Source organism: Impatiens glandulifera, chromosome 1, assembly GCF_907164915.1.
Source record: "Impatiens glandulifera chromosome 1, dImpGla2.1, whole genome shotgun sequence".
Classification (NCBI taxonomy): Eukaryota; Viridiplantae; Streptophyta; class Magnoliopsida; order Ericales; family Balsaminaceae; genus Impatiens; species Impatiens glandulifera.
This window is the reverse complement of record NC_061862.1, coordinates 8959221-8986980: the sequence shown is the minus strand read 5'-3', so window position 1 is coordinate 8986980 and position 27760 is coordinate 8959221. Positions and strand designations below refer to the sequence as shown.

At 34.6% G+C, this 27760-nt stretch overlaps 4 protein-coding genes across 4 annotated transcripts; 3 read left to right on the top strand and 1 right to left on the bottom strand.

Moving 5' to 3' along the window:
* Positions 1–13: 13 nt before the first annotated feature.
* LOC124922163 lies at positions 14–1746 on the top strand. Its single transcript, XM_047462893.1, has 6 exons — positions 14–543; positions 623–782; positions 865–941; positions 1018–1220; positions 1316–1385; positions 1466–1746. The coding sequence occupies exons 1-4, from the start codon at positions 43–45 to the stop codon at positions 1069–1071; spliced, it is 792 nt and encodes a 263-aa protein (XP_047318849.1). The 5' UTR covers positions 14–42; the 3' UTR covers positions 1072–1220; positions 1316–1385; positions 1466–1746.
* A 13317-nt stretch (positions 1747–15063) lies between these two features.
* On the top strand, positions 15064–16447 carry LOC124918826. Its single transcript, XM_047458885.1, has 2 exons — positions 15064–15470; positions 15798–16447. Exon 2 carries the CDS (start codon positions 15874–15876, stop codon positions 16228–16230), a length of 357 nt encoding a protein of 118 aa, XP_047314841.1. The 5' UTR covers positions 15064–15470; positions 15798–15873; the 3' UTR covers positions 16231–16447.
* A 437-nt stretch (positions 16448–16884) lies between these two features.
* Positions 16885–18241, bottom strand: LOC124918825 (G patch domain-containing protein 11). Its single transcript, XM_047458884.1, has 4 exons — positions 17996–18241; positions 17375–17914; positions 17225–17290; positions 16885–17127 (listed from the first exon to the last, which is right to left on the bottom strand). Exons 1-4 carry the CDS (start codon positions 18077–18079, stop codon positions 17068–17070), a joined length of 750 nt encoding a protein of 249 aa, XP_047314840.1. The 5' UTR covers positions 18080–18241; the 3' UTR covers positions 16885–17067.
* Positions 18242–19915: 1674 nt separating this feature from the next.
* Positions 19916–24233, top strand: LOC124918824 (TBCC domain-containing protein 1-like). Its single transcript, XM_047458882.1, has 8 exons — positions 19916–20515; positions 20844–20984; positions 21091–21465; positions 22240–22344; positions 22534–22674; positions 23277–23480; positions 23561–23653; positions 23743–24233. The coding sequence occupies exons 1-8, from the start codon at positions 20045–20047 to the stop codon at positions 23974–23976; spliced, it is 1764 nt and encodes a 587-aa protein (XP_047314838.1). The 5' UTR covers positions 19916–20044; the 3' UTR covers positions 23977–24233.
* Positions 24234–27760: the final 3527 nt, after the last annotated feature.

Sequence of the window (27760 nt, the reverse complement as noted above, 5' to 3'; positions counted from 1 at the left end):
AAACATAGATAGAACTCACCTTGATTTTTCTTCAACTTGTAAATGAACACCCAAAAGTTGACATATGATTATAGTCCAAAATCTGTTGTCATGCCTTCTCAAACTGTCACTGGTATCCAATCACCAACAACGGGGGTTGGCTCACATAATCAGACCTTTGCCCTTGCTAAATCATTCAATGCCGATATGGATCATATTGGATCTCCGGTTTCTGATATTTATGACTTTCAATCTATAAATCACTCCCAAAGTTCCAAAATATTCGACCTGCAGACCTGCTGTTACTCTACAGGAGATAGCTTCTGTATTGATAATTCAAGGCATGTTGTTGATTCTATATTTCATTCCAAGCTTCCCCTTCAATCCAACCACAGTAATCACTGCTACTGCTCATCTGAAAGATCTATGGAAGTTCCATCCAACAATGTTTCGGAAAGGGAACGTATTTTGCAGTTGAAAAGGAAGTTGCAGGGTGATGTTGGAACATTTGATAGGACTCAACCTCTAATTCCAAGTCCATTTGAGAAATATATGGATTTATCAGTAAGTCTGTACATCCCAGATTTCAATTTTATTGATTTATTTAACCAACTCAAGTTAACAATCGAAATTTTCCATACAGGTGATCCAGAACCTTCCATACTGGATCGAGTCACCTAGACCTTATCGAGTCAGCACAAATTCTTCATGTGCCATCCTTTCCAGCAAAACAAGAATCCGGTGGACTCAAGATCTTCATGATCGCTTTGTAGAGTGCGTAAACCAACTTGGTGGGGCAGAGAGTGAGTAAACTTCAACTGATCAGCCACTTCCATTTTCCATCAACTGATGAGTGTGTGCTTTTTATTATTGATGAAATAACAGAGGCTACACCAAAGGCAATACTCAATCTGATGGACTTAGAATGGCTGACTATATTTCATGTGAAAAGTCATCTGCAGGTAATTGCTTTCTAATAAATACCACTTCAATATATGTACTAATTCTTTACTCTTTTGTCCCTAACTTGTCTTGCAGAAATACCGAATAGCCAAGTACATGCCAGAAGCAATAGAAGGCAATGCTTGTTAGAAACCCACTTTCTACTCAAACCTGAAAATAAATTAACAATGGCATAAAATATTGTTTACCTTCATTACTAACATTCCTCTACTTTGATATACAGGGAAGTATGAAAATAATACTAGAATGAATGATATGATACATGTGGATGCAAAAACGTAAGTTTTCAGTAAGATATGGATCTGAAATAAGATCCTCTACATGAACTTGATTGATTTGTACCTACTGTTGTTCTTCACTTGGATTTTGTTAGTGGCATGCAAATCAGAGAAGCACTGAAACTGCAACTAGACATTCAGAAGCATCTTCATGAGCAGCTAGAGGTGTGTAGTTCATCTAAAGGAAATGATAGAAAGCCATCTCGAGTTGTTTCATCCAACTCTGTTTCTGTTTTCTGAAACAGATTCAGCGTAACCTGCAGAAACGGATAGAAGAACAAGGGAAACAACTAAAGATTATGTTTGATCAGCAAAGAAGGACAAATAATCGGAGTTATCCTGAAGAACCTGCAACTAGCCTTTCCTGATGGTTTGCTAAACCTTTCAATTCAATCCGAACTAAGCTATTCAAACACTTGCAAAAAGGCTGCTCATTTAAGATCATCCAAGTGGAACAGCCAACATACTAGGAATAAATCTACCCAGATGAAGCATTCGTTCATGTAAAAAAAAGAAAAGATGGACATTATAATTTTGGGTTTCTGTGGATACAAGTTTTTTCCTTCTCTGTTTGTCAAAATTTAAACAAAAATAACGAAGAAAAGTCTTGAATGGCAACCTAACAAAGGGAAAATGACGAGCATTGCCTGATTTCTCCCCCTCTGCAGACCTTTCCTAATCCCTTAGAAGGCGGAATAGACAAGGGACTGTTCCCATATGGATCCCGAGCAGACTAAAGAGCCCCGGAGCTCATATGTCGGTCGCAGCCGCCTGCTTTGTGGCTGGGTTTCTGTTGTCTCGCAGTGATGTGTGCGCCTGGGGATGATGAGCCCGAGAAGTCAAGTGCCTTAAGACAGCGCTAGTGAGAAACGGTACTGGTTTTTATGTCAGGACAGGACAGGCCTCCTCTACTACAAAGGAGACGATCGCCGATCGCCGATATGCATGGAGGTTTGCGTTTGGTGGGCAAATCGTTTAGTAATTTTTTATTTTAAAAAATATTAACATTTTAAAATTAATTTGAAATATATCTAAAATTGTAATAAACAACGGGAAATTTGATGGAATAACCCTCGTAAGAGGGTTATTACCACTTTTAGCATGTGATTTATAATTTTATCATTTTTGACCTTCAGTTTTACCCTTTATTAAAAAAAATAAAAAATTAATTTTCATTCTCCCTCGTTGTTTCCCTTTCCCCACTTCTCCTTTCACTCCCTCTCTCTCGTTTCCAACTTCCCGAAGACGACTGATCAACCCCGAAGACGACGACGACGACGAAAATCCCCCGAAACATCGACGACGTCCTCTCCCTCGAACCCTCCCTCGAACCCCGACGAGCCCCGACGACAAACAAGAGCCCCCGACGAGAATCTCAACTCCAGAACGTCTGAGTTTATCTTCCCCGTTTCTATCCGTTTCTATCCTAGTTCTCCGTTTTATATCCATGCATGCTATAATGGAGGAATGGTTTAGGGTATTGTTTAGGTTTAGGTATGGGTTTAGGTTTAGGTAGTGTTTATTGTTTAGGTTTAGTTTTGGGTTTAAAATGCTTCTGTCGAAGGCTGTAGCAGGCTGTCGATGGCGACGATGCATTTTCGCAGACGACAGTGCATCTGTCGCAGACGACAATGCATATGTCGCAGACGACGATGCATCTGTCGCAGACGACAGCGCATCTGTCGCAGACGACGATGCATCTGTCGCAGACGACAGCGCATCTGTCGCAGACGACGATTCATCTGTCGCAGGCAGAATATACTATTCGTCTGCGACAGATGCATCGTCGTCTGCGACAGATGCATCGTCGTCTGCGACAGATGCATCGTCGTCTGCGACAGATGCGCTGTCGTCTGCGACAGATGCACTATCGTCTGCGACATATGTCATGTTTCCTTTAAATTAGTGGTATTTACTTTCATTATTCTGACTTATTGATTTTTTGCAGATGGCACCAACCAAATACAAAAACAAAACGGTAATTGAGAACTTTCATGGACGTGTTTCATGGAAATCTACTTGCACCTGCTTGTTAAAGACCAAGGACAAGTTTAATCACTTTGGTCTTATGGAAAGGGCTATGAAGAGTCAATTTCAGTATCTATTGAAAGCCCCGACTGTCATTTTTTCAGGAACAATAATCCACCAGATGTTGATCAGGAAAAGCAGCTCCAATTCGAAGGGAATAACTTTCTTAGTCAATGGTCAGCAGCTTTACTGGGGCATGAAGGAATATGCCTTGGTAACAGGCCTAAATTTTGGAAGATTTCCTGTGATTGAAAACAGGCACGCTGAAGAATGTCCACCCCTAGTCCATAAATACTTTGGTGGCAAACACAGTTGTTAAAGTGACAGAAGTTCAAAGTGTTTTCCTCAACTGCTCTGAGAAGGAGGATGCATGGAAGCTTGGGCTCATCAACCTTATTTACCAGTGTCTCTTTGGATCTGATAATAGGAAGAGGGTATGTTTGAAGATCTTTAGCATGGTGGAGGATATGGAAATGTTCCTTCAATTTCCATGGGGAAAGGTGTCATTCAATTCAACTTTGAAGGGTATTGACAAGGACATGAAACATCTTCGGCAGCTATATGTGGAAAAGAAGAAAACTTGCAAGGGGAACTGTGATGTTGCTTATACTATTAGTGGGTTCGCCATAGCCTTCCAAGTTTGGACATATTTGGTTATGAAGACATTTGTCCCCAAATTTGCGGATATAATCGAGGAAAAACATACATGCCCAAGGATATTACTTTTTACAGCCTCCAGAAGCAACACCAACACTAGCCAAGAGGTATTCAATGCCCTTTTCAAATGCAATGTCTTTAACAAGATTCATGAGTCTAAGGAGGAGAAGAGGAACTACTGTGGGGATGACTTTGAAGAAATGGGAGATTACATTTATGATGATTTATTTGAGGTGGATGGTAGGAAGAGAAAGAATGAAGATGGTACTCCCAAACAAACGCCCAAAAGGAGAAAACCAATTAAAAGGACAGCAATTAAGAGGACCGAGAAGTCATTTAGTGATGAATCTAGCGAAGACAGCTCTCGGTCTACTACTCGTGAATCAAGCCATGTCCCTTTAGCAACGAGTCCTCAAAAGAAAGAAGACAGTTCTCCTACTAGGCAAGACAAGTTTGATGACAAGTTTGACAATCCGGTGACTAAAGCCCAGAATGATGACAAGTTTGATGAGCTTACAAATGATGTGAAGGAGTTGACAAGGGATGTGAAGGAGCTGAAAACTGAAATGAAGGTAATGAAAGAGGATCAACGGGTTATGTTCAATCACATAATCCAATTATTGGGTGAAATAAAACAACAAAAGAATGATGTTTCTACTGCTGATGATTTAGTGGAGAAGGATTTGGAAATCAACAAAGATGTTGCTGATGAGAATGATGATGTTGATGATCTGCTGAATGAAAAAGAAGATGTTGCTGATATGAATGATGTTGTTGATCGGTTGAATGAGAAAGAAGATGCTGCTGATGGGTTGGAGATGATAAACAATGATGATGTTGGGTTGGAGGATGCTGTTGTTGATGGTTTGGAGATGATAAACAATGCTGCTGTTGTTGATGATGACAAAGATTCTGCTGTTGTTGATGGTTTGGAGATCAACAAAGAAGCTGTTGCTGATGATGATCAAAACAAAGATGCTTCTGCTGTTGATGGTTTAGAGATGAACAAAGAAGCTGTTGTTGATGATGATCAAAACAAAGATGCTGCTGCTGAAACTGTTGTTGTTGAAACTGCTGCTGATGAAGAGGTTGTTGATGGTTTGGAGATCAACAATGAAGCCGATCAGAATGAAAACAAAGATGAAGAGGCTGTTGATGGTTTGGAGATCAACAATGAAGCCGATCAGAATGAAAACAAAGATGAAGAGGCTGTTGATGGTTTGGAGATCAACAATGAAGCCGAGCAGAATGAAAACAAAGATGAAGAGGCTGTTGATGGTTTGGAGATCAACAATGAAGCCGAGCAGAATGAAAACAAAGATGAAGAGGCTGCAACAGTTGTTATAAGAATGCTGAGTTGGGAAAGAAAGAATTGGCCACGAAGAAGAAGAGGAAGGTGGTTTTGGCCAAAAATAGGTTGCAGCAGTTGGGCAAGAAAAGGAAGATGAGTGAAGAGGCTGACATGGGAAAGATGAATGATGAAGAGGCTGACATGGAAAAGATGAATGATGAAGAGGCTGACATGGGAAAGATGAATGATGAAGAGGCTGACATGGGAAAGAAGAATGATGAAGAGGCTGACTTGGGAAAGAAGAATGATGAAGAGGCTGAGTTGGGAAAAAAGAAGGATGAAGAGGCTGAGTTGGGAAAGAAGAAGGATGATGATGTATTGGTATTGACTCCAACAAGATTTCAGGGACAGAGTTTTCGGAGAAAGAAGAGGTCCACATAATTGGGGAACTACACAGATCCTAATGGAAAATCCTTTAAACTCATTGATCCAGTAACTGTCAATCCTCTTTTAGATTATGATAGTGAACTGTTGGATGAGTTGAAACAATGGCTGAAGCTGGAGGATGAAGACAAGATAAATCTGGTTCTTTTCCATGCTGGTCGAGAATTGTTTAACAGAATGTTGAGATCTCAGAATTGGCTACATGATCAGGTAAGTTTTTGTTGTTGAAACTGTTTTTTGGGTATTGTATTAACAACAGGTTAAAGAGAAATAGCAGGAATTGCATCTGTCGCAGGCGACAGTACATCGGTCGCAGGCGACAGTGCATCTGTCGCAGGCGACGGTGCATCTGTCGCAGGCGGGAAATGCATCTGGCGCATGCGACGGTGCATCTGTCGCAGGCGGGAAATGCATCTGGCGCCTGCGATAGATGCACTGTCGCCTACGACCGATGCAATTCCTGCTATTTCTTTTGATGTTCTGTGCTTTATTCATTCGATGCTCTGTGCTTACTTCATTTTCTTGAATCTGTCGCAGGAGATAGATGCAGCATGTTACATTCTTAAAAAAAGGGTTGCCAATTTTCCCAAGACTTATCAACCGATGGATTTCTCAATATGTGACTGTAATGTCTCTACGAGGTTGTCGTTACGTTATTCAAAGTTCTCCAAAAATCCACAAACATACCAATTCGACGATGACTTGATGGAATATTTCAGGGGTGATGAAGGAAAATTGATGACTTCTTGGATGATTGTAGATAAGGTATATTTCCCTATGAATCTGAATATGAAGCATTGGGTCCTTTGTGAGGTGCAACTACAAGATTGGTGCATCAATGTTTATGATTGCGAACAAGGATTTATCAAAAAGAATCACTATGACAAGTTCATGAAACCACTATGTGAAATGATTCCATATATCTTTCTATTTGGAACGACCGAGTTTGACAGGATCAAGTATCCTAAGTTCAGATTGGAAGGAATGTCATATGTTGTAATACCACACCCAAGAGTCCCCAAGTGCACGAAGAGTGGAGACTGTGGTCTTTTTACAATCATGTATTTGGAGTACCTTACTGCCAAATTGGATATATCAGCTGTGACAACAGAAAACATGGTTTTTTTGAGACAAAAATGGGCATTTAGGTTGTTCCACCATATAATAGACCCATAGAAAATGGACATAATTTAGCTATGTATATTTTTGAATGTAAACCATATGTATTTATTTTTTAATGTAATTTAATTTGCTATTTTGAATTCAAATGGATTATATAATGTAGTATATATATAATTAAGCACAAAACATAAATGAAGTGCATCTGTCGCAGGCGACGGTGCATCTGTCGCAGGCGGGAAATGCATTCCTGCTACTTCTATTTGTCCTGCGACAGATGCATTCCTGCATTCCTGCAATCAATCCTGCTATTTCTTTTTGACAACACAACAGATGACAACACTTAAACAGATGATCCAAAACCAATAACATTTTGATCAAAACCCTACCCCAAAAACAGTTTGATCAAAACCCTACCCCAAAAACAAACTCAACATGACAGTTATCAGTTTTAAATTTGGCCATTATATTCATTTTGATGTGGTATGTGCATGCACCGTGATGTGCTTCTGGAAAAACCGCGAACAAGGCGTTGGCAATACTTGGGTGTCTATCGGATATAAAGACGAGATCCGGGACTGATCTAATTGCCAACCTTAGTTGTTGCATGAAATATGTCCAAGAGTTATTATTCTCTGAATCAATGACACCAAAAGCAACGGGATATAGTTGCTCGTTTGCATCCAATGCTATCGCAACCAGTAGTTGACCTCCAACTTTATGCTTAAGGAAGCTGGCATCGATGCACAATACAGGACGACAACATCCTATGAAACCCCTAAAGACATGAACATATACCTGAAGTGTCCTTCCTCATCCGTCTGGATGTCAGTTATGGTACCTGGGTTCTTCTTCTGCAACATGAACAGGTAAGATGGCAATTCACCATAGGAATCCTCCACAGTTCCTCGCACCGCCATTAAGGCCTTTTCCCTTGACCTCCAAGCCTTATTATATGTCAAAGTTAACCCATAACTTGTATGCATGTCTTCCATTATTTTTTTAGGCATGTGGTCATGGTGATGGTCCATGTATTTACGTTTGATACACTCCGCAATTACCCATGATGGTGCTTGCCTCACATTGTCTTGTCTCGTCAAAATTGAGCATGTGTGTTCTTTTACAAATTTTCTGATCTCAAACATCTCCGAGAATTTTCCTTTCATAGCACGCAATTTCCACTTGCAGTTCTCAGCCATACATTTTACAAACCAAAGATTTTTTGTTGACTTCACCACTTTAAGGACAAAGTGATTAGACATCGCATGTCTATGCAACCTCAATTGTATTTCTTTTTTGTTATCAAAAAACGTACCCACTTCCAATGAATTTTCAATTAATGGAGCAGGAGTTTCGATCTCGAGTGGTTCATATGAGAAGTAGTGCTTGTTTCCCTCAGTATGGCTGAATGTATTCCTAACATGGGAAGTGCTTGGTTGACTTGGGAAGACATTTTCCGGCTCAAAAACATCTTGCTCCTCACATACATCTCTCTGCTCAAAAACATCTTGCTGCTCAAATATATCTCGCTGCTCAAACACATCCTGCTGCTCAGATACATCTGGTTGCCTTGGGAATACATCTTGTTGACTTGGGAATACATCTTGCTGCTCAAATACGTCGCGCTGCTCACATACATCTCTATGCCTTGGTAAGATATCTTGCTGCTCAAATATGTCATTTTCTGGTCTTTCACTTTGTTGAGTTGAAGGTATTGACTTCTCTACTAAGGAGACACATAGCGGGGCGCGATGATTGGGCAGTGAAGACGAGAGTTCTTATAAATAGAACGCCACATCGCTATCTCCAATGATTGTTGCAGGAGGAGAATTGATCATTAGCATAATATACTTTACCTTGAACACTAAGTCATATCTTAGTTTGTCCACACCAATAGAATTATAGACAATTGAAGCTAACTCTTCATATGTAGCATTTCGGGGTACATTCACATCACGACACGAACTTGAGACAAAAGAACTAACCCCACAATCATCAGTTTTCCAGTCTCCATCAAAGAGGAGAAAAACACCAACATTCATGTGATCTGCAATTGATAAAAAATCACAGAAGTAAGTGACAGTGACCAGTCAGTGTTAATTGCAAGGAGGAAAATGCAAGGAGGAAAATGCAAGGAGGAAAATGCATCTGTCGCAGACGACAATGCATCTGTCGCAGGCGACAATGCATCTGTCGCAGGCGACAATGCATCTGTCGCAGACGACGATGCATCTGTCGCAGGCGACAATGCATCTGTCGCAGACGACGATGCATCTGTCGCAGGCGGGAAATGCATCTGTCGCAGGCGGGAAATGCATCTAGCGCATGCGACAGATGCATTTCCCGCCTGCGACAGATGCATCGTCGTCTGCGACAGATGCACTGTCGCCTTCGTCACCTTCGTCGGATGAATATTTCACTGTAAAACAAATCAACCAAGCTCTAAAACCATTATTCCATGACATAACCTACATCCTAGACTCTAAACGACAAAACCCTAAAACGACGAAGGTCTAACCTGAATGTTGAAGACGTTACAGTTTTGTTGATGAAGGACGTTGATGATGAAGGAAGGATCCGTTGATGATGAAGGAAGCTTGATGATGAAGAACCTTGATGAAGGAAGCGTTGATGATGAAGGAAAGTTGATGAAGGAAGGATGGGAAAGGACGGTTGGTGGAGAGGAGGGAAAGTTGATGAACCTTGGTGAAGGGGAAAACCTGTAACCGAAAGGCGCACTACTGACATTTTTATTTTTTATTTTTTTTTTAAATAAAGGGTAAAACTGACCTTTTGCCTTGGCAAAAGGTCAAAAATGATAAAATTATAAATCACATGCTAAAAGTGGTAATAACCCTCTTATGAGGGTTATTCCATCAAATTTCCCATAAACAACTCAATATTTTAACTAATTTTTTTATAAATTTTTTAAAATAATAATAATAAAAATGATTAACTAATTATAATTGTTTTTAATTAGAATTGGACTATAAGTCATTTTAAATTTTTTATTTGTAGAAGATAACGTTATTCTATAGTTATTAATTTTACTTATATTGAAGGGTTTTATGTGAAATTGAATCAATGCCCTTTCGTAAATGTAAATATGTAAATAGTGTATACAAATTATTTTAAATTGAGTTTTATATTTTTAATTTTGTAATAAAGTTTAGGATTTATGATTTTGTAGACACAAACTTTATATTAGTGTTCATCCTTAAATCTATTAAACGGTTGAGTTTTCGATTTATACTAGTTCATCAAGTTTTTCATTTTTTTTTAAGACAATTCAAAAATTGAAACGAATAAAACCAAATTGAATTTGATTTTCAGTTTGAATTTAAATAAATTTAATTTTCGGTTTGAATTCAAATTTTTAGTTCTTATTTGAATTTCGGTTCGAATTCGAATAAATTTGATTTATACATTTTTTTTAATTCTAATTCCAAATCAATTTTAAATTCAAATTCAAATGTAATTTTTGGATTGAGTTATCAAAAACAATAAAAAAAATCAAACTTTGTAAGCACTAAAATTTCACTGCACTTAATTTATAAAATATTTTGATTAAATAAAATTAAAATAATAAAAATTAAGGCCAAAGTCTAATTAAATAATTAAATGAGATTAATTATTATAATAATTAAATCCCAATTAATTAAATTAATGACTTAAGAAAAAAAATGAAATAAATGTTATACTCACTTTATCTCAAATTAATTTTAATAAAAAAAAATTAAAATAAATAATTTAAGATAAATTCGGTATACATTTTATCCTAAATAAATAAAAAAATTTATTTCTACCTCTTAACTATTCAAGTTGTTTTTTCTCTTAGATCTATTAAACCCCAAAATATATTAAAAAAATAAGTAGATAAAATAAATCTCATATATTTAAAATATTTTGTATGTTAAAAATTGAGCAAAAAGAGAATGAAAAAAAAAAGTCAATTTCAAACAAGTTTTAAGGCTAAAAATGAGTCAAAATCTACTGCAGACGAAATCAGAAGAAGTCAGTGCAACAAACCTCGCAATCATCAAATGAACGCCCAGAAGCCAACTGCGTAGCAGTAGATCCGCAGACGAACCCCTCCAATGGCGTCAACCTAAACGCGCGCAGATCACCCATTGCCAACGGAACGCAAACAGAGTGTCCCGCGTTCGATTTTTAGGCCCAAAACAATGTCGTTTTGCATGGTTTGTTTTCTTCCTCGCGACGTCGAACCAAATAAAAACAAACTTTCATCTTTGATTTTTGAAAGATAGAACTTTGTCATTACTCCGTTCAAAAGGTGAAATGATCACCCTACTCCGATGATCATTTCCCCTACGTTTTGAGGCAGCATCATTGTCTATACAGGAGGCAATTAGCCGAAGATCAAACAAAATATCATCAATGGTCTTTTGACTAAATCAAGCTCACTTGGTCGATGAACCGACTTTGGGAGGCTATAATAAACCGAATGCAAGATATCCACTCTCAACCTCTGAATCAAGCCCGAACAAGAATCCTCCATAGAAGATCTTCAAGCTTTTCTAAAATTTTGAAAATTTCGTGTAAGGATGTAAAGCTTTAATCCAGGCATTCATAAATTTCTAAAAGAATTAAGGAGTGCTCTCCAACTCACAGTAAGCTTTCAATCATACTTTAATTCGATTTACAAGTTTGAATTAAATTTTTACATTTCAGTTCGATTAGTTTTATATGCTGTAATGTTTTGGTTTCATTCAACCATACGAAGTAGAATGAAATTATTGGCAAACTCCTTACGCTTCATTAAAACCAAAAACCAAAAACCCTTTTTTTAACTCAAAACTATTTTAGTTAAATGGAACATCATCCCGATCGAATGATACATCAGGGTGATATTATAAATAATCATTAGGACCAGACGAAACTCCCGATACTCTTGGATCAACGGATCAAGGCCCTAGTCAAAAACATCAAACATATAGTTTGATGTTCTTGACGACTGATAAAAGTTAGCCCAAGGTTAACCTAGGACTGAGAGCGCCTCACACCCATGACCGATGAAAGTTAGCCAAGGCTAACTTAAGATTGAGAGTTCTTTTCACCCAAGATCGAGGAAATCTAGCATAGGGTTAGCCCAGGACTCAAGATTCCTCGAGCCTTGACTGATGAATTTTGCACCCGACCGAGGACTCCCGCACTCCGACTAAAGAAACCCACACCTAGACTAAGGGTTTTATCCTAGGACCAAGGAAAATCGCACCCAAGATCGAAAGGATCGGTCTTATAGCCTATATGGTTTAAATTTTATAATTTTAAAATTATTTTTATAATTTTAAAATTATTTTTATAATTTTAAAATTATTTTTATAATTTTGGAACCCCAAACCATTTTCTAAAAATCTTAAAAAATAAAAATGATTTCAAAATATTTTTAGAATATTTTCATATAAAATATTTTGATAAGAGCCTATATGAGATTTATTTTTATATCTTAATACCTTAAAACTAATGTTTCTCATGTATTTTTCTCATTAATCGTCGACATCAGCCTCAAGTACCAGCATTTAAATATTGTTTTTATAATTTTAAATACAAAAAACTTGTGCATGTCTAGAACCTAAAAAATAATTGGTTAAATAAAATGTAATAAAATCAATTTTTTAAATTCAATATTTTACAAAGTAAATACCGTTTTTAACGGGTACGGAGGATATAACGCAAAAGTTATTTCCCGTGTATCACCAAACACCGAACCTAAAAGAGACTTTGGTCAAAAAAATACGTTTGTAAACATATAATTTTAATTATTTTAGTGACTCTTATCAAATAAATAATCTTTTAAATTAATTGTTTTTAATTAATTTAAACACATATTTATTTAATCTTTGATTATTTTAAATCTAAAAATATTTGAAATTTGATCAAAATTAATTATTGTTATAATTAATTTCAAAATGTCATGACATATTTCTATAAATTTTTTAAAATAATGTTTTATTAAAAAACATTTATGACATGCAAAATAATGTTGAAATTTCTCGAACATCGAGCTCTTTCCTAGACAGGGGTTTTTCGGAGGTTACAAACCTAAAAAACAAATTGCATAAATTAATACATAATAAAATTTAATAATTGTAATTCAAAATCGACACCATCAAAGTTCAACTCATTATAAAATAATATCAACCATAATTCGTCACGAGAAGCCGATCTGTTGTCTCACAAGTAGTCCCCTATATGACCCACTTTAGAACTTAGTTTATTTTATAATTAATGTGGGTCACACATTCATATTTAATGTGTATTTTTTTTCAATTTTAAAGGGTTACCTATATGGAACTGCTTGTGAGACAACATATTCTCCATTTCATTCATCATTTTTTCATTATTAGAATTAAAAATAAATATTAGTGATTTAGACTTTGGAGTTGAGACAAGTTAATAGTGAGTACGGCCTAAAAAGATGGTATGATAGGGATTGTGAGATAGGGACCTAATAGAGATACACAAGTGTGGGTGTAATAGAGATACATAAGTGTGGGTGGATAAAGATAATGAGGTTGAGATAGAGATATATAAGTGTGGCTAACAACTCAAAGACGAGTTAGACTTTAATATCTAATAAAATAAAATAAATAATTAAAATACATAATAATAAAATAAATTCGATTTTCAATTTGATTTTTCAAGACTCAAAAATCGTATTTGAATTAATTTAAAATTTGAAAAATAAAAAATAAAATTCGAATTCAATTAAATATAACTATTCATCTATTTCAATAGAAATAGTTAAGGATACATATTTGGAATTTGATTACCAATTTTATATTATTATCCATTTATTATGTTTGTTGACTTAATCTAACTTAGTATTTATTAACTCATTAATATTTCTCATTTGAAGGCATTAACTTTCACGATGAGGAAAAAGAATAAATAAATAAATAAATAAATAAATAAATAAATAAAGGAAGAGAAGAGAAGTTAAAAGTTCAGCAATGAGACTGACACAGATTCACGGGCCATGTGCTATGAAATTGAATGTGGAAAAAAAAGCCCACCAGCCACACCACACCACACCATATAATAAACTGATCCAACAACACCACCTCTAGTAGGGTAGAGACTTTTAATTAATTGGAATAAAAATGTCAAATTATTGAAAAAATAAAAATATATATATAGTTATGATAATTAAGGTATGGAAATGTCATTGTAAAAACTTTTTAAGGGGGAGACATTTCAATTTTAGGTTATAATTGTTCTAAGACAGTATAAAAATGTAATATTATAATTCATAAGTCAAAACAAATGTGAAAATTCTAGTAAAGTATATATAATTTAAACAATTCCAACAACACATATGACTGACTGACGTGTTCATTTTTTAAATTCCTTTAATACTTAATTCTTTGAATGTATTCATATTTATAGTTGAAAAGTTAATGAGATGAAAGCGTGTTCATTGAACTAATCCAGAAATTTATTAGATAACAAGATTGTTCAATACATTAGGTTAGTTACTAGTTTGGTTGATATTTTTTTAAATTCATTCACAATTAAATATCACTTAATTTATCTTTATTAATCAAAATATTAATTTTGTTTAAGTTCTAAAATATTTTAAAAAATAATTATTAATGATATTTGGAGAATTTAAGAATTATTTTGTTTATAAAAAGAGTATTATGTATAATAATAAAAAACATAATGATATTAAATAGAAGGTATTTTAGTGTTTATATTAATAAATTAGTGATCTAATCTATAAAAAAAAGAATAAAATAATATTTGATTAGGTTGTGTTATTGAAACAAATCCTAATATATTATTTATTTTTTTAAATATTTATTATTATATATTAATATTTTATTTTATTTTTTAAATAATCACTACAATCAACTTTATTTAAATAAATTTAATTTTTTTAAATAACCCCTTAAATAAATTTAATTTTATTTAAATAATTATTGAAGAAATCTTGTTATTAATAACTTAAAAATAAGAATTAATTGAAATAATTCTATCAAAGTCTTATCAATTATAAAAGTGAGTATCATGACATATGGCTTAACTAGCATCTTACCCTAAACAACAAAATTAATAAAAAAAAATTATAATACATGATATTTAAGATTTTTACTAATTTGATATATATATATATTAAATAAATAAAGATAAGAAGAAAATACTTGCTGATTTATCGTCGTCAAAATCCTGAAATTGAGGGGAGTGAATGACGTATGTAAAAACCCTTACAATTCCCAAAAATCCTTTCGATTTAAAAATAAAAACATTTATCTTTTTCACCAGTTTCAACTGTACCCATAATTTTCTTCATCTTCAAAACTCAGAACTCTCTCTCTCTCTATCTATCTATATCTCAAGTGTAAGCATCATCAGTCTGCTGCCTTCTCAGTTCTCTCCATCTCCCCTTTATCTCTTTTTGCCTTTGCTTCTTCTTCTTCTACATGGCTTGTTTCCTTCTCATCTGAGAAAAAATAATAAAGATTCATTCTTTACTCTGATTAAACATTGAATCGATTTAGATACAGTTTCTCTATGATCTGAGTATTCATTCGCTGATATTGTTTCTATCTTATCTCTTTCGAACTATTCTAATCGATAACTCATTCTATGGTTGCTGTTTTTTTTCTTCTGAATCCGTGAGATTTATAAATTACAGACAAATGGGTTTTCTCTTGGAGATGCAAATGACGGCTGTTTATGATGAGGTTAGACTTCTTCTGGTTAGATTTATCATTTTCTTTAAGAACAAATGAATAAAGTTGTCTCCTTTATTTTGTTTTGGTTCTTTATTCCAAATGGGTTCAAAGGAATCCAGTAATTGTTCATTGATGCATGGATACTAATCTCTATTGTTCTCCTAGACTCTAGTGGGTATGGATTTGATTTTCAAATTGTTTAGACGTTATCTTTAATCTTTTTTAGTTGCATCTGGATAACTGGATCTGTTCTTTGATTTTGTTGAGATTTGGATTTCATTTTTGGCTTTGTTTGTTCTAGACTAAGATCTTGGCTGTTGGGTTTTCATTTTGCAGATGAGTTTATTTGCTTGAATTATATAAATCGCAAGAGTATACTAGAGTAGAGTAGAGTAGAAAGAGAGCTGAAGTTATGGGTAGAGGCAGAGGAAAAGGGAGGAAATCAACAGGTCGTGAAGATGTTGTCAATGGAGATGAAGATAAGGTTCCGGTTCAGAGAAGAAGGGGAAGACCCCAGAAATTGTTTAAAGGAGAAATGGATGAAGAAGTGGAGAAGATTGAAGTAGAGGAGAATCCAGGAATGTTAAATGAGAAGAAGAGGAAAACATCTTCAGAGGAAAAAGAAGTAGGAGGGATTGTTGATGATTTGGAAGAAGATGGAAATGGTGCCGATGGTCCTCCGGTCAGATCAGTTGGGTTCAGGCAAAATGGGAGCAGAAGAAAGAATAAACCTCGCAGAGCTGCTGAAGTTGGTGTTGAGTGCAACTGATATCTTCTATATCTTCTATATCTTCTTCCTTGATTCATCCATTGGAATGAGTTCTTCATTTATTTCTGAATCTTTGGTAAAAGCCAGTTGTTACATTATTTGAGATGGGTTTTTATTGGCCTGATCCTCAAATCTTTTTCTTCTTTTTGGGAGTTTGATTATTGTAATGTGGAGACAGTTTGATTGGTTGGTACAACTTGTTGGATTTTCAGTTGTCCTTTTGGCTTATAATCTTTGGAAACAAACACTTCAATCCTTTATTTAGTTTATGACCTACAAACTGTCTAAACATTTTCAGTTTGATTGATGGGTTTCTAGTGTATTCTAGGCGCCTCACCTTTGTACCAAATATATTAGATAAAATTAAAATAAGGGTTTCCATAAGACCCTTATTTCCAAATTAAAAAGCAATGTTTTTTTCTTTCAATTAACATTTATTCCATAGAAAATGCTAGAACAATCCACATCCACGATCCAAAAAAAAACATTGGTTTTGAGTTTTTTTCTTGTCTTTTGAAAACATTGTGCATAGCTTATACAACTTTAGTAATGAAAATTTGTTACAAGTCTAAAACACTTAAACAACCATAAAGGTTCCCTTTTCAAATTAAACTAATGAAACAAGATGCAACAATCAAATTAAAATTCAAACTATATAAAGTAATGCAAAAATTGCATTGATTCAAGTAATTTGTTCTATTGAGCACTGACTGTACAGAATCTGTAATGTTACAGCATTGATCTATCTTAATGTGATTTTGTCAAAGCTACCATTTTTCGCAGCATCTCAATAATTTCAAATTGAAAGGATCAACAAGAAGAAACAGAAAATTCTAGCTAGTGATCATCTTCATTTATTCCAGGACAACCAGATAAGAGTGCATCCTTTGATTCATACTGCAAAACCATACAAAATGGATTCATTCATTGATTCTCAGCTTAGCTCAAAATAACAAAACAATACAACATGTAAGAAGATGGCAAAAGGGCTCACCCGACAACCACAATAAAGGCAATATTCATACTCATCTCTCAATTTCATTAGCATTTCTTCCAAATCCTGTTCATGGCAGGTTTTACATTTTACCATCATCATCATCATCATCATCAAGAATGAGCTTTGAATGAAAAGATCACATGTTACCTCTTCTGTTATTATCTCTTCCTTCTTCTCTTCTTCTTGTTCTTCATCATCGCTCTTCTTCTCCTGCTCCACTTCAACCTCCTTGTTCTCCAATTGTTCAAACGCAGCCTTGGCTTTGTGATAGTCCACAACAACTCTCCTGTTCTTCCACTGTTCCTTCTTCCGACTACCAAAATCCACCATCAATTCCTTCTCTCTATTCTTTTCTCTAACCATCTTCTCCTCCTCCATCCTTATCTTCTCCTTCCTCGGATCCTCCCTGCCAATACCAGCTCGCGACCGGCGAATCTCGATCCCAACTGGGTCAATCCTGCCGAACCCCCCTTCTTTTCCCAGTGCTGACCCAGGGGTATAACCCATCTGTTTCAACATCTTGAATCCGATGTTTGATTGTGGAATGGCTGAATCTAAGCTCGAAATTATTTTTTTATCCTCTTCTTCTTGCTTCTGTTCTCTCGTCAGTTTCCGCTGCTCTTGCCAGTTTAGGGTTTTGGGTTTCTTGCTCGAAGGCTGAGGAATGGAGCCTCTTTTGCTACACAACTGAAACAAAAGATGGATTCATCTCAATATATGATAAAGGAATCAACATCAGATTAGGTTTCAACAAGAAGGGAAATTAACCTTATTTGAAGGCTTGGAGGTGTTGTCAGGAGGGAGAAAACGAGAGAGATCGCTCATGTAATCTTCTTCTCCATCGTCCGCCATTGCCGAATTTTTTTAAAACCTGCTACTATCACGATGTACACCTACGAGAAGAGAATGAAAAAAGAAGTCTATTCATAGGACTCGGGAAGATTTTAAAAATAAAAAACACGTTTCTTTCATTCGATTTAGTATAAATTATTAATTGTGGTTAAATATCCTCACTTTTGTTCTTGATGGCTAGTCATAATTATGTTTGAATACTCTATGAGAGGAGAGAAAATGATGAATGCTTTGATAAATGATAACTAGGCAGGCCAACTAGTAGGTTCGGGTACTGGTCACAGACCCAAATCGGGTAGGGTAAATCAGAAACTAAAAGTTGTGGGTTGTCATGTGATCTGAGTCTAATTAAATGACAAAGAGAAAGATAAACTCCAATCGATATCATCCATTCATACCCTCAATTGAGAATTTTTCCTTTCTACCTTAATGCTACCTCTTGAAATAAGGATCAATCTCGAGACTTAGGTCAAAATTCACTTAACATTAGAATAGATCGTCATACCTGATTAATTAATATTTGCACATAATACTATACTATACTATACTATACTATACTATACTATACTATACTATACTATACTATACTATACGTGTACATGAGAAATGATTGTGGTAGGAAATTTGGGAGAGGAAATTTGAGAGAAATAACGTAATACAATTTGATTCGCTGAAAAAATAACAAATTTTATTTTTCTTCTTTTCTCACACTTTATCTTTTTACGAACTAATAATGCAGTGACACGTTATTCCCTCTCCCAAATTATCTCTCTATCATTCCCTCATGTGTAAAGATGACGTCCCACAACTACATCAAAACAATAGAGCAATGTGTCCAAGTTTATAATAATGTACATAGAAAAGCGAAATAAAGTGATGTATTAGTTTTTATTTATTATTTTTGTCTCTTAAATTTGTTTACTTTTTAGAATATTTTTAGGAGGTGTAAAATATTATTAAGAATCGTCAAAAGTTTATTTCAAACTAAGCATAGATTATTATTCCGATGAGAGTTGCTAGAAAATGTGTAATGTCAAAAATCAATCCTTTTCGAAAGTATTTTTTTTTTAATTTGAAGGTCACTCATATATTCTTATCGAGTGAGACTAAAACCAAAATAGTAGGTTTGACTAAAGTATATTTGAAAACATCGAATTAGACTACATTTGACTTTATTATAGTCGCTGCCTAATTTTTCCTCAATAAATTAAGGAAAACAAAATAATTTGCGTATTCAGCACGTTTTAGAGATTATATTATTGATTCGTATTTGATTTCTCATGAGAAAGACACTGGTGTTATGTCTCACATGCATATGAACTGATGATCTCTAAGATAAATTCAAACTTAAATATGTAACTAAGTTTGTAACATTTTGTTCTTAAAATATTCGTATATGTCATTGTACAATATGAAAAAGAATTAAAATTCAAATATGATACATATAAATAAGCGTGAACTAGATAAAACATGGATTAAACTTCGACCCATTATAAGCCTCGTATCTTCAATTCCTAATATAGTTGTTGTTTCCGTTAAAATCCAAGTTCATCACATTACTCATCCCATATTAAAGAACTACATAGGCAACCTCGTGTCAGATCTTGAATCAAGTAGAAGACTTCTAGCTTCAATCTCAACAAATCTGAGCGAGCAACTATGCTTGAACACATATTGTTATACTAGTTTATTTGAATGATTAAAAATCCAAATATCAACCTAAAAAAAAGTTGATCTAGACAACTAACTAATTATGTAATCAAGAGCATGATTAGATTAATAAATTAGTAATAATTATTTTAAGTTTCACCCACGTTGTATTTGCAGGTTTCATTGAATGAGCTCTTCCGCGTGTGATCCCAACTCTCTCCTTAATCTTTCTCCTCCTCCTCAGCTTGAAGATCTGGAACCCTCGTTTATTCATCACATTCAATTCTGCAAATCTTCATCACTTCTCCTTAAACAATGACTGATAACGATGATCCAACGATGAGAGAATCGGACCCTATCATTCACCCTCGAAGGGAGCTATTCGAGCACGGTCTTCTTCCTATACCTAAGCTCATTTTCTCAGATGGAAATCAAACCCTAACCTCTATCAAGGACAAGTTTCTTCATCTCTCAGCTAGCTCCTCAACTCACCGTGTTGATTCGATTGCCATCTCCGAAACTCTCCAGATCTCGCTTGATCATGCGCGACTCCTTCTGGACACGCTCGCTTCAGTCCTTCACTGCGATTCTGATCCCTTAGTGACCGCCGATTCAAGCGAGGTTGATTCGGTTGGTGCTGATGTCTATCATTTGTTATTGTTCTTGTATATTCAATCGTATAAAAGGCTGCTTCCTCGTACGCACAAGGATTCGGCTGCTATTGCTGATGTCTGGCCTTCCACCTCAGCTTTTGATGGATATTTATCCGTTCTATCGCCATTGCAGGTATAATGTCGTTGAGATCAATCATAGTAAATAATGTACGTGCAATTCTTATAAAGTTTAGCATAGAGCTCGCACATCCTACATTCATAATTTATGCTAAACTTCTTGTAGTTTGAGTGCGAGATTTGAATGAATTGTCACGCCTTCTTAATAGATCTTATGTAAAGGTTAAGTTTTTTTGCCCAATTGGAATTCAGTGTATAACTCTCCCATATGTGGTTGCTCTGTTCCATTTCATCTCATGGAGCTGCGTCTGACAAAAGTTGTTTATTATTGTCTCTTTGTGGATACACGATTTATGATAAACTCAGTTGAGCAAAACTTGCAGCTGGCGAGAAGCAACAGTCGACGATTTATGCCTTCTCAAGCTGATGAAGAGGCACACCAGTTATGCTATATACAGAAGCACTTGGCTAACATTTTGTCTCTTTTGGCGAATTCTGTGGATGGGGAAGGCGAAGAATCACAGGTTTGTTTGCTGAAATTTCATTTTGCTAACTGTGTATGATGTGCCTCCAGTTACATCTGCCTACTGTCTGACATGAGTTACACTTTATATTATGCTTGTTTAACAGGTTTTGACTAAGGAAAATTTTGAGTACATTGGATTTTTAATTTACTTTGGAGACAAGAGTTCGGATAGGATTCCATTGAGCCAAGCTGTTCCATTTTTTGCTAATTCAGACCCAGATATGCCTGCTGCTCCTGTTCCAGCAACTCAAATTCACGAATGGCTGCTCCAGAACATAGAGTACACTACTGAACGGATTTCTGAAAAGGTTTCTCCAAAAGAAAATGGGTTAACACATGATCAAGATCTTGCAATGGTTGATATGTCTGCGAAATCTGCTAATATCACAACCAATGCAAAGGGTCCTTGTGTTGTAGAGGGCATCTCAAAATCGTCATATGTTCGGCGAGCATCTGATATCAAAGGATCTTACGTGAAGGTTGGGCTTACATCTTGCAAACAAAGCATTATTGTATTGAATAATATGTGGGATACGTTACACGGTTTATTCAAATGATAAATTTTCATCTTTGTTGATGTTGAAAGTGTGTTGCACTTGCATCAAGCAATGTATGAAGCAAACACCAAATGGGAAGAAGTTCTCACTTAGGGTAGCTCAAGTGGCAGGAGTTTGAACTAAGAGATTGATGTCTCATGTTCAAATCCAAGCACTTTGATTGTAATGGGGAATTATGCTTGTGGGATATTGTGCTAGTCTCCTTCAAGAAAAAAAACTAGTCTCATAAAAAAGGGAAGCAACAACACTTCACATGCTAGGAGCTATACTAATCAAAAGGAAAAATTGCGTGAGCTTTAACATTGAGATTCAAACATTAGCTGGGTAGGTCATGCATTCAGATAGCTTGCTCTGTCATATTGATATTCTAAAGGATATTTTAATCAATTAACAACAATCCACTTTTTCATCAAACAAGGTCTCTCCTCTCCTCTCTCCCCCCCCCCCCCCCCAACCCCATTATTTCAAAAAAAATCCCACATCAAACAAGCTCTTATTTTCAGTCATATATGAGAATTTTGTCATATGAAAAAAAATATAGATTTTGTAGGATATTCCAGTGTCTTCATACTTGTCTATATATTTGCATCACATTTCTATTTCCTAGCGTTTCACGTGCATCATTTGTTGCACTATTCACAAATTATACTGTGTACTTCCATACCTCAACTCTTGCTTATTGTAACACTTCTTCAGGTTGCCAATTGCCAAGATTCTGTCATCTATATTTTAGCTCCATTGAGATATGCCACCATTTATGGATGCTCCGACACCACTATAGTTCTTGGTGCGGTTGGAAAGGTAGGTTAACAGATATGCATGTTATTTACTCTGACTTGTGTCCCGATAAATGTGCTGATATGAAAATTTCCTAAAATAGCTCTCTTGTATTATCAATTATGTAGTAGCCTAGGTGGAAAATTATATTGAAGTTGCCTTTCTTACTTGAACTGGAGAACTCTAACGCGTCTTGAATGTTTTTATTGACAGGCTCTAAGAGTGGAACACTGTGAACGAGTTCATGTTATTGTTGCTGCTAAACGTGTATGTATTGGCAACTGTCGTGAGTGCATATTCTTCATGGGTGTAAATCAAAGGCCTTTAATGGTTGGTGATAACCATAAGTTGCAGGTTTGTTTCTCCTGTCTTCTATTATAAAAATATAACCGATTCGGAGGTTGATCTAGATTGTTAATAAATAAGATGTTTTTATTTACATTCTATCCTACAAAACACGAAATCATTGGCATCCTTATTTTGGATATGTCAAAGTTGTTGGAAATGCATCAGTTACTTTCTGTATATTCTATTTGTTCTTAAAGTGTAAAATAATGTTGTTTTCAAAGAGAATTTTTTATATCCCGATGGATATATATGAATGAAAAGTGGCGGAAGATAAACCCTCTGATTTATTCAATACACACCTAGTGGTTGTTTAATCAAATTACTTCCCATTGTTGATTGTTTTTGACCAGGTATTTATGTTACCTTTCCATTTCTCTCATTTAAAGATAGCCTATTTGAAAAACTAGTATTTTGTCACAATCATGATCTCATATGAAAATCGACAAAATTAAGATTGGAAGTGATTTTTTTATTTGTTTGGTATAAGAGTTTATTCTTTGTATCACGGTCAGATTGTTTTTTAGATCATTTAATTTTTGCCAAACATAAGAAATGTAGATTTTCCGGATCATGACAAAACAGTCCATTATCTTATGTTTTTGGGTTAGGTGGCGCCATTTAACACATTTTACTCACGGTTGGAGGAGCACATGGATGAAGTTGGTGTTAAGGCAACTGTTAATAAATGGGATGATCATGTTGCACTCGGACCAGTTGATCCTCACGATTCTCTGTCTCATCCTGTGGGTATATCTGATGTTCAAGCTGAATCCGCCTCCCACCTAGAACCAGACCAATTCACAAATTTTTTGGTATGTTCCTGGGCTCGAGTCTAGACTTAAGAGGTAAATTCATGCATTAATAAACACATACTTATTTTGTTTATTGTCAGATACCAAATGGGTTAGACGGTGAAACCTCTGGATCCACAGAAGTTAATCCATTTGCCCTCCCTACCGCTTACATGTCATCTCAGCAAAGAAATGTAAGTTATCATTGATCTTATTCATGTATGCTGCAATTGTATCGTACAATTGTTAATAATAATCTTGTTGGATTGTGAATCTGTTTTAGTGCGATAATTTGGCGGAGATAAAACACATGCTGAAAGAAACTCAGCTGGAAGAAAGCAGGAAGAGAGAATTATTAAGTGCACTTCATGTCTACTTCAAGGATTGGTTATATGGTAAATATTATCGTGTTTTACACTACACAAAGCAAAGATCACTTGCATTGTTTTATTTGGTTTTAAAGTCGGTTTCTTTCTTGCAACAGCGACTGGAAACGTTAGACAACTTTATTGCTTGATGGGCGAATAAGTGGAACATTGATGACACTTAAGACTGGAGAAGATGGTAGGCAGTAGGAGTCTGGTGGTTCTCTTTGTGAAGATTTACATTATTAAATTATTGTCTTAAAACAAGATTGAGAACTGTTTTTCTCTTTTTCCTCCCTGTCCATAGCCCCCAACTTTTTTGAGTTGTTGTACCCTATTTTATTTCTTTGTATTACAATTTTTGGAGCTGTGGTTCAGATGGTTCAAATTGGGCTTAGATGATTCCTGAGATTGATTCATAAGCAAATTGGTTTGATAGAAACAAAGGAGAAATTTAACAAAATGTCCTAATAAGGACCGTATTTTGGGAAATGTCTTAAGCCTGATAAAGTTTGCAAAACCGACCTTTTAGGCATGTACAAAGTCCAAAATATCTATTTGCGTCATGCAAAACATGTATTTGCGTGATGCGAAGAGATGACATGTGAAATGTCCAGAATGCCTTTAAAGATACTCTTCCGCGTCACATGAAGAATGAATGTTCGTGACGCGAATAGGTAGGCGAGCTCTAATATAAATAAGTTTGTTAGGTTTTCATTTATTCACGAGCTTATTCTACTTTAGTAGTGCAGTTTTTTACAGAGTTTCATGAAAAATCTGTCTTGCAAATATTGTTGAGAAATTTTCATGAAATTTTACAGAAAATTACTCAACTAGTATAAAATGTTAGGCGATGAAATCTTTTCGATAGAATTACATTTATTCACGAACTCATTCTATCTTATTGGAACAGTTTCCTGTCGAGTTTAATGGAAAATTCATTTGTAGTTACAAATATTATCGAAAATTTTCCATGAAATTCTAACAGAAAACTGCTCAATTAGTGTAAAACGCGAACTCATTCTATCCTACTTCTGAGCAGTTTTTGATAGGAATCTTACAAAAAAAAATATGGAGATTTTTCCCAAATCCGGTGAACGATGGAGTATTTGGTGCCATATGTGCCTCCATTGGAAGATAAATAGGCTTCAAGTCTCCTACTACCTTGTTTATTAATGTTATATGCATATGTATATTTTTGTTTGCTTTGTTGAGCTTCAACATGGTTTATTAATGACATATTTTGGTATGATATTTCATATTTTTAGCATATTATGTTTGGTTTACAATATTATATTTATTATGTTTAGTTTAATACCCATTGAAACATAAATCACATAAAAATGCACATTAAAAGTGTGTCACATCACGCAAAAGGTGGTCACGTCACGCGACCCGACCCAGTTTATAAGGAGCACGATATGGATAAATTCATGAAACTAATGTGTGAAATGCTTCTCAATGTGTTAATGTAATTTTGTTAATTTTACTTTAGCAAATCAGTCGTGTGATTGTATGGTCCCGTGATGCGAATGGTATGGTCGCGTTACGTAAATGGTGAGTATAATTTCAATGTTAACTATCATTCCTTGTCTGCAATACAGTCTGGAAGATACTTTCAATGTAAAACCTTCATTTCGTGTATTTGTAATAGATTTCACACCTCTCCTTCCACGCGAACTATAGAATTCTTAATATTTACTCACACACACTCACACACATAATAAATAGAATAATAAAGAATAAATGTATTTACAATTAATAGAAAAATAAAGAATAAATGTATTCACAATTAATAGAAAAATAAAGAATTAATCACAATATCAAATCAACTTCGGCGTGACGCGATCGCGTCACGGTTCCTTGAAACATACTTTGATACTCTCACGCCGATCGCGTCATGGTTCCATGAAACATACTCTGTGACGCGACCCTACTCTGTGACAAAATCACTCATTAACAACAACATGAATGTTCTAGTCTCAGATTATAAAATTATCAGAAAGGTGAAAACAAACTTGCCTCCATCCTTGCTGAGCGGAAGTATTTTCTACACTAGGTTGAATTTCAGGCGCATCAATCAATTTGTGCTCATGGTTGTCTTCGCGTAGGTACAAGTCGTTGTGTGGAGATTGCGTGCTCATGTGTCGTTTTGTCCATCAGTTGTGTTCGTCGTTCGCCGTTTAGGGTTTATAGAGAAGAGGGAGAAGACTGAGAATAGAGAGAACGAGGAAGAAAAAAATAAAAAAATAAAGGAAAATATAATAAATATTAAAGACATTCTGAACATTTCACAAGCCATTACTTTGCGTCACAAGAATACATGTTTTGTGTGCCGCAAAGGGATATTTTGGTCTGAAATATCATTTTTGCAAACTTTATCAGACTTGGGTCATTTTTCAAAATGTGGTCATTATTAGAATTATTTCGTCAAATTTCCCAAACAAAGATATGGACTACGACCTTTAAACCCTCAAATCAGTAGACATTGCAACATTCCGGCTGTAGGGTACCAGGTATAGATAGGGTTCAACCCACCCCGAATTTTTTTTACAGGTTAAAATGTGACATTACCTCCTAATTTAAAAAAAATTCAATAGAATTCATTATTTTTTTATTTAATTATTAAAAAAAATGGTAAAACTTACATTTATTTATCCGTTTTATTTCAAAATTTTCTCATTTTTTATTTTAGCCACCCTAAAATTTTTTAAGCCCACCCCATTACCGAATCATGGGTCCGTCCCTGGGTATAAACAGATCTATGTAGGGGCTCAGGTGGGCTGAAGCCCACCCCGATTTTTTTTACGGTTAAAATGTGACATTACCCCCTAATTTAAAAAAAAAAATTCAATAAAATTCAATATTTTTTTATTTAATTATTAAAAAAATGGTAAAACTTACCTTTATTTACCCGTTTTATCCAAAGTTTTCTCGTTTTTTTTTATTTTAGCCCACTTTAATTTTTTTAAGCACACCCCATTACCGAATCCTGAGTCCGTCGAGACATTACAAAATTTCAGGTATAGTGTACCAGATTGGTTCCGAATCGACGAGTACCTGACTCATGACTCAGACTAGATGTTTTTTAAGATTTATTTACATTTTAAACATTATTTTTAACATATTTTTAAAATTTATCAGTTTATTAGTTTCGAACCTATGGAACCTAATCTATATTGACTATATAATATTTTTATTAATATAAATTTGAACTGAATTTTTGAAAAAAATTAAAATTATATTATGAGAAATGATTAGGTGAGGGAATTTGGTGAGGGAATGACGTGGCATAATCTTATTCACTAAAAAAATCAAATAATTTCTCTCTTTTCTCTTTTTCCTAAGACTTTTACATTTTTAATGCCACGTCATTCCCTCACCAAATTCCCTTACTAAATTCCCTCACTCTATCACTCCTCTTATATTATAACTATTAATCAGTTAAATATTAAGTTCTTACTCTTAAGTCGGATCCCTAATTTATCTTCGAATTGGAGAAAAAAATCTTACAAAAAAAAATTATTTTTATTATATTAAAAAATGTTTTTTTTTTTATAAATTATAAAAATAATATATTAAAATAAATGTTTTAAGACTATTACTAATTTATTTAATATATAATTATATTATTTTATAATAATAATAATAATCACCTATTTGATTTTTTGTAATTGTTTATTTTAATGTATGATAGATTACATGACCCCAGTAATCATACACCCATTTCAATTTAAGGCAGGTATTAAGTGAGTGTAGAATAAGTAATTTTTAATGTTATTTTGTTTAAAAATTATAATATTACCTTTCTATAATTAAAAAAAATAGATAATAAAAAATAATTAATAAAAGAGCAAAATAATAATAATATTGTAATATATAAAAACAATTAAAATAGATTAAATAACAATTAATGATCTCCTAAAAATCAAAATC

What these genes read in the sequence shown, in the direction of transcription:
- LOC124918824 (XM_047458882.1), top strand. Translation starts at nt 20,045, where the DNA reads ATGACTGATAACGATGATCCAACGATGAGAGAATCGGACCCTATCATT. An exon ending in GTGATAACCATAAGTTGCAG is followed by an intron (nt 22,675 to 23,276) that starts GTTTGTTTCTCC and finishes TTTTTGGGTTAG; the next exon opens with GTGGCGCCATTTAACACATT. An exon ending in TGTCATCTCAGCAAAGAAAT is followed by an intron (nt 23,654 to 23,742) that starts GTAAGTTATCAT and finishes AATCTGTTTTAG; the next exon opens with TGCGATAATTTGGCGGAGAT.
- LOC124918825 (XM_047458884.1), bottom strand. Translation starts at nt 18,079, where the DNA reads ATGGCGGACGATGGAGAAGAAGATTACATGAGCGATCTCTCTCGTTTT. An exon ending in AAGAGATAATAACAGAAGAG is followed by an intron (nt 17,291 to 17,374) that starts GTAACATGTGAT and finishes TGCCATGAACAG; the next exon opens with GATTTGGAAGAAATGCTAAT. An exon ending in GCCTTTATTGTGGTTGTCGG is followed by an intron (nt 17,128 to 17,224) that starts GTGAGCCCTTTT and finishes ATGGTTTTGCAG; the next exon opens with TATGAATCAAAGGATGCACT.
- LOC124918826 (XM_047458885.1), top strand. Translation starts at nt 15,874, where the DNA reads ATGGGTAGAGGCAGAGGAAAAGGGAGGAAATCAACAGGTCGTGAAGAT.
- LOC124922163 (XM_047462893.1), top strand. Translation starts at nt 43, where the DNA reads ATGAACACCCAAAAGTTGACATATGATTATAGTCCAAAATCTGTTGTC. An exon ending in CCAACTTGGTGGGGCAGAGA is followed by an intron (nt 783 to 864) that starts GTGAGTAAACTT and finishes ATGAAATAACAG; the next exon opens with AGGCTACACCAAAGGCAATA. An exon ending in ATGTGAAAAGTCATCTGCAG is followed by an intron (nt 942 to 1,017) that starts GTAATTGCTTTC and finishes CTTGTCTTGCAG; the next exon opens with AAATACCGAATAGCCAAGTA.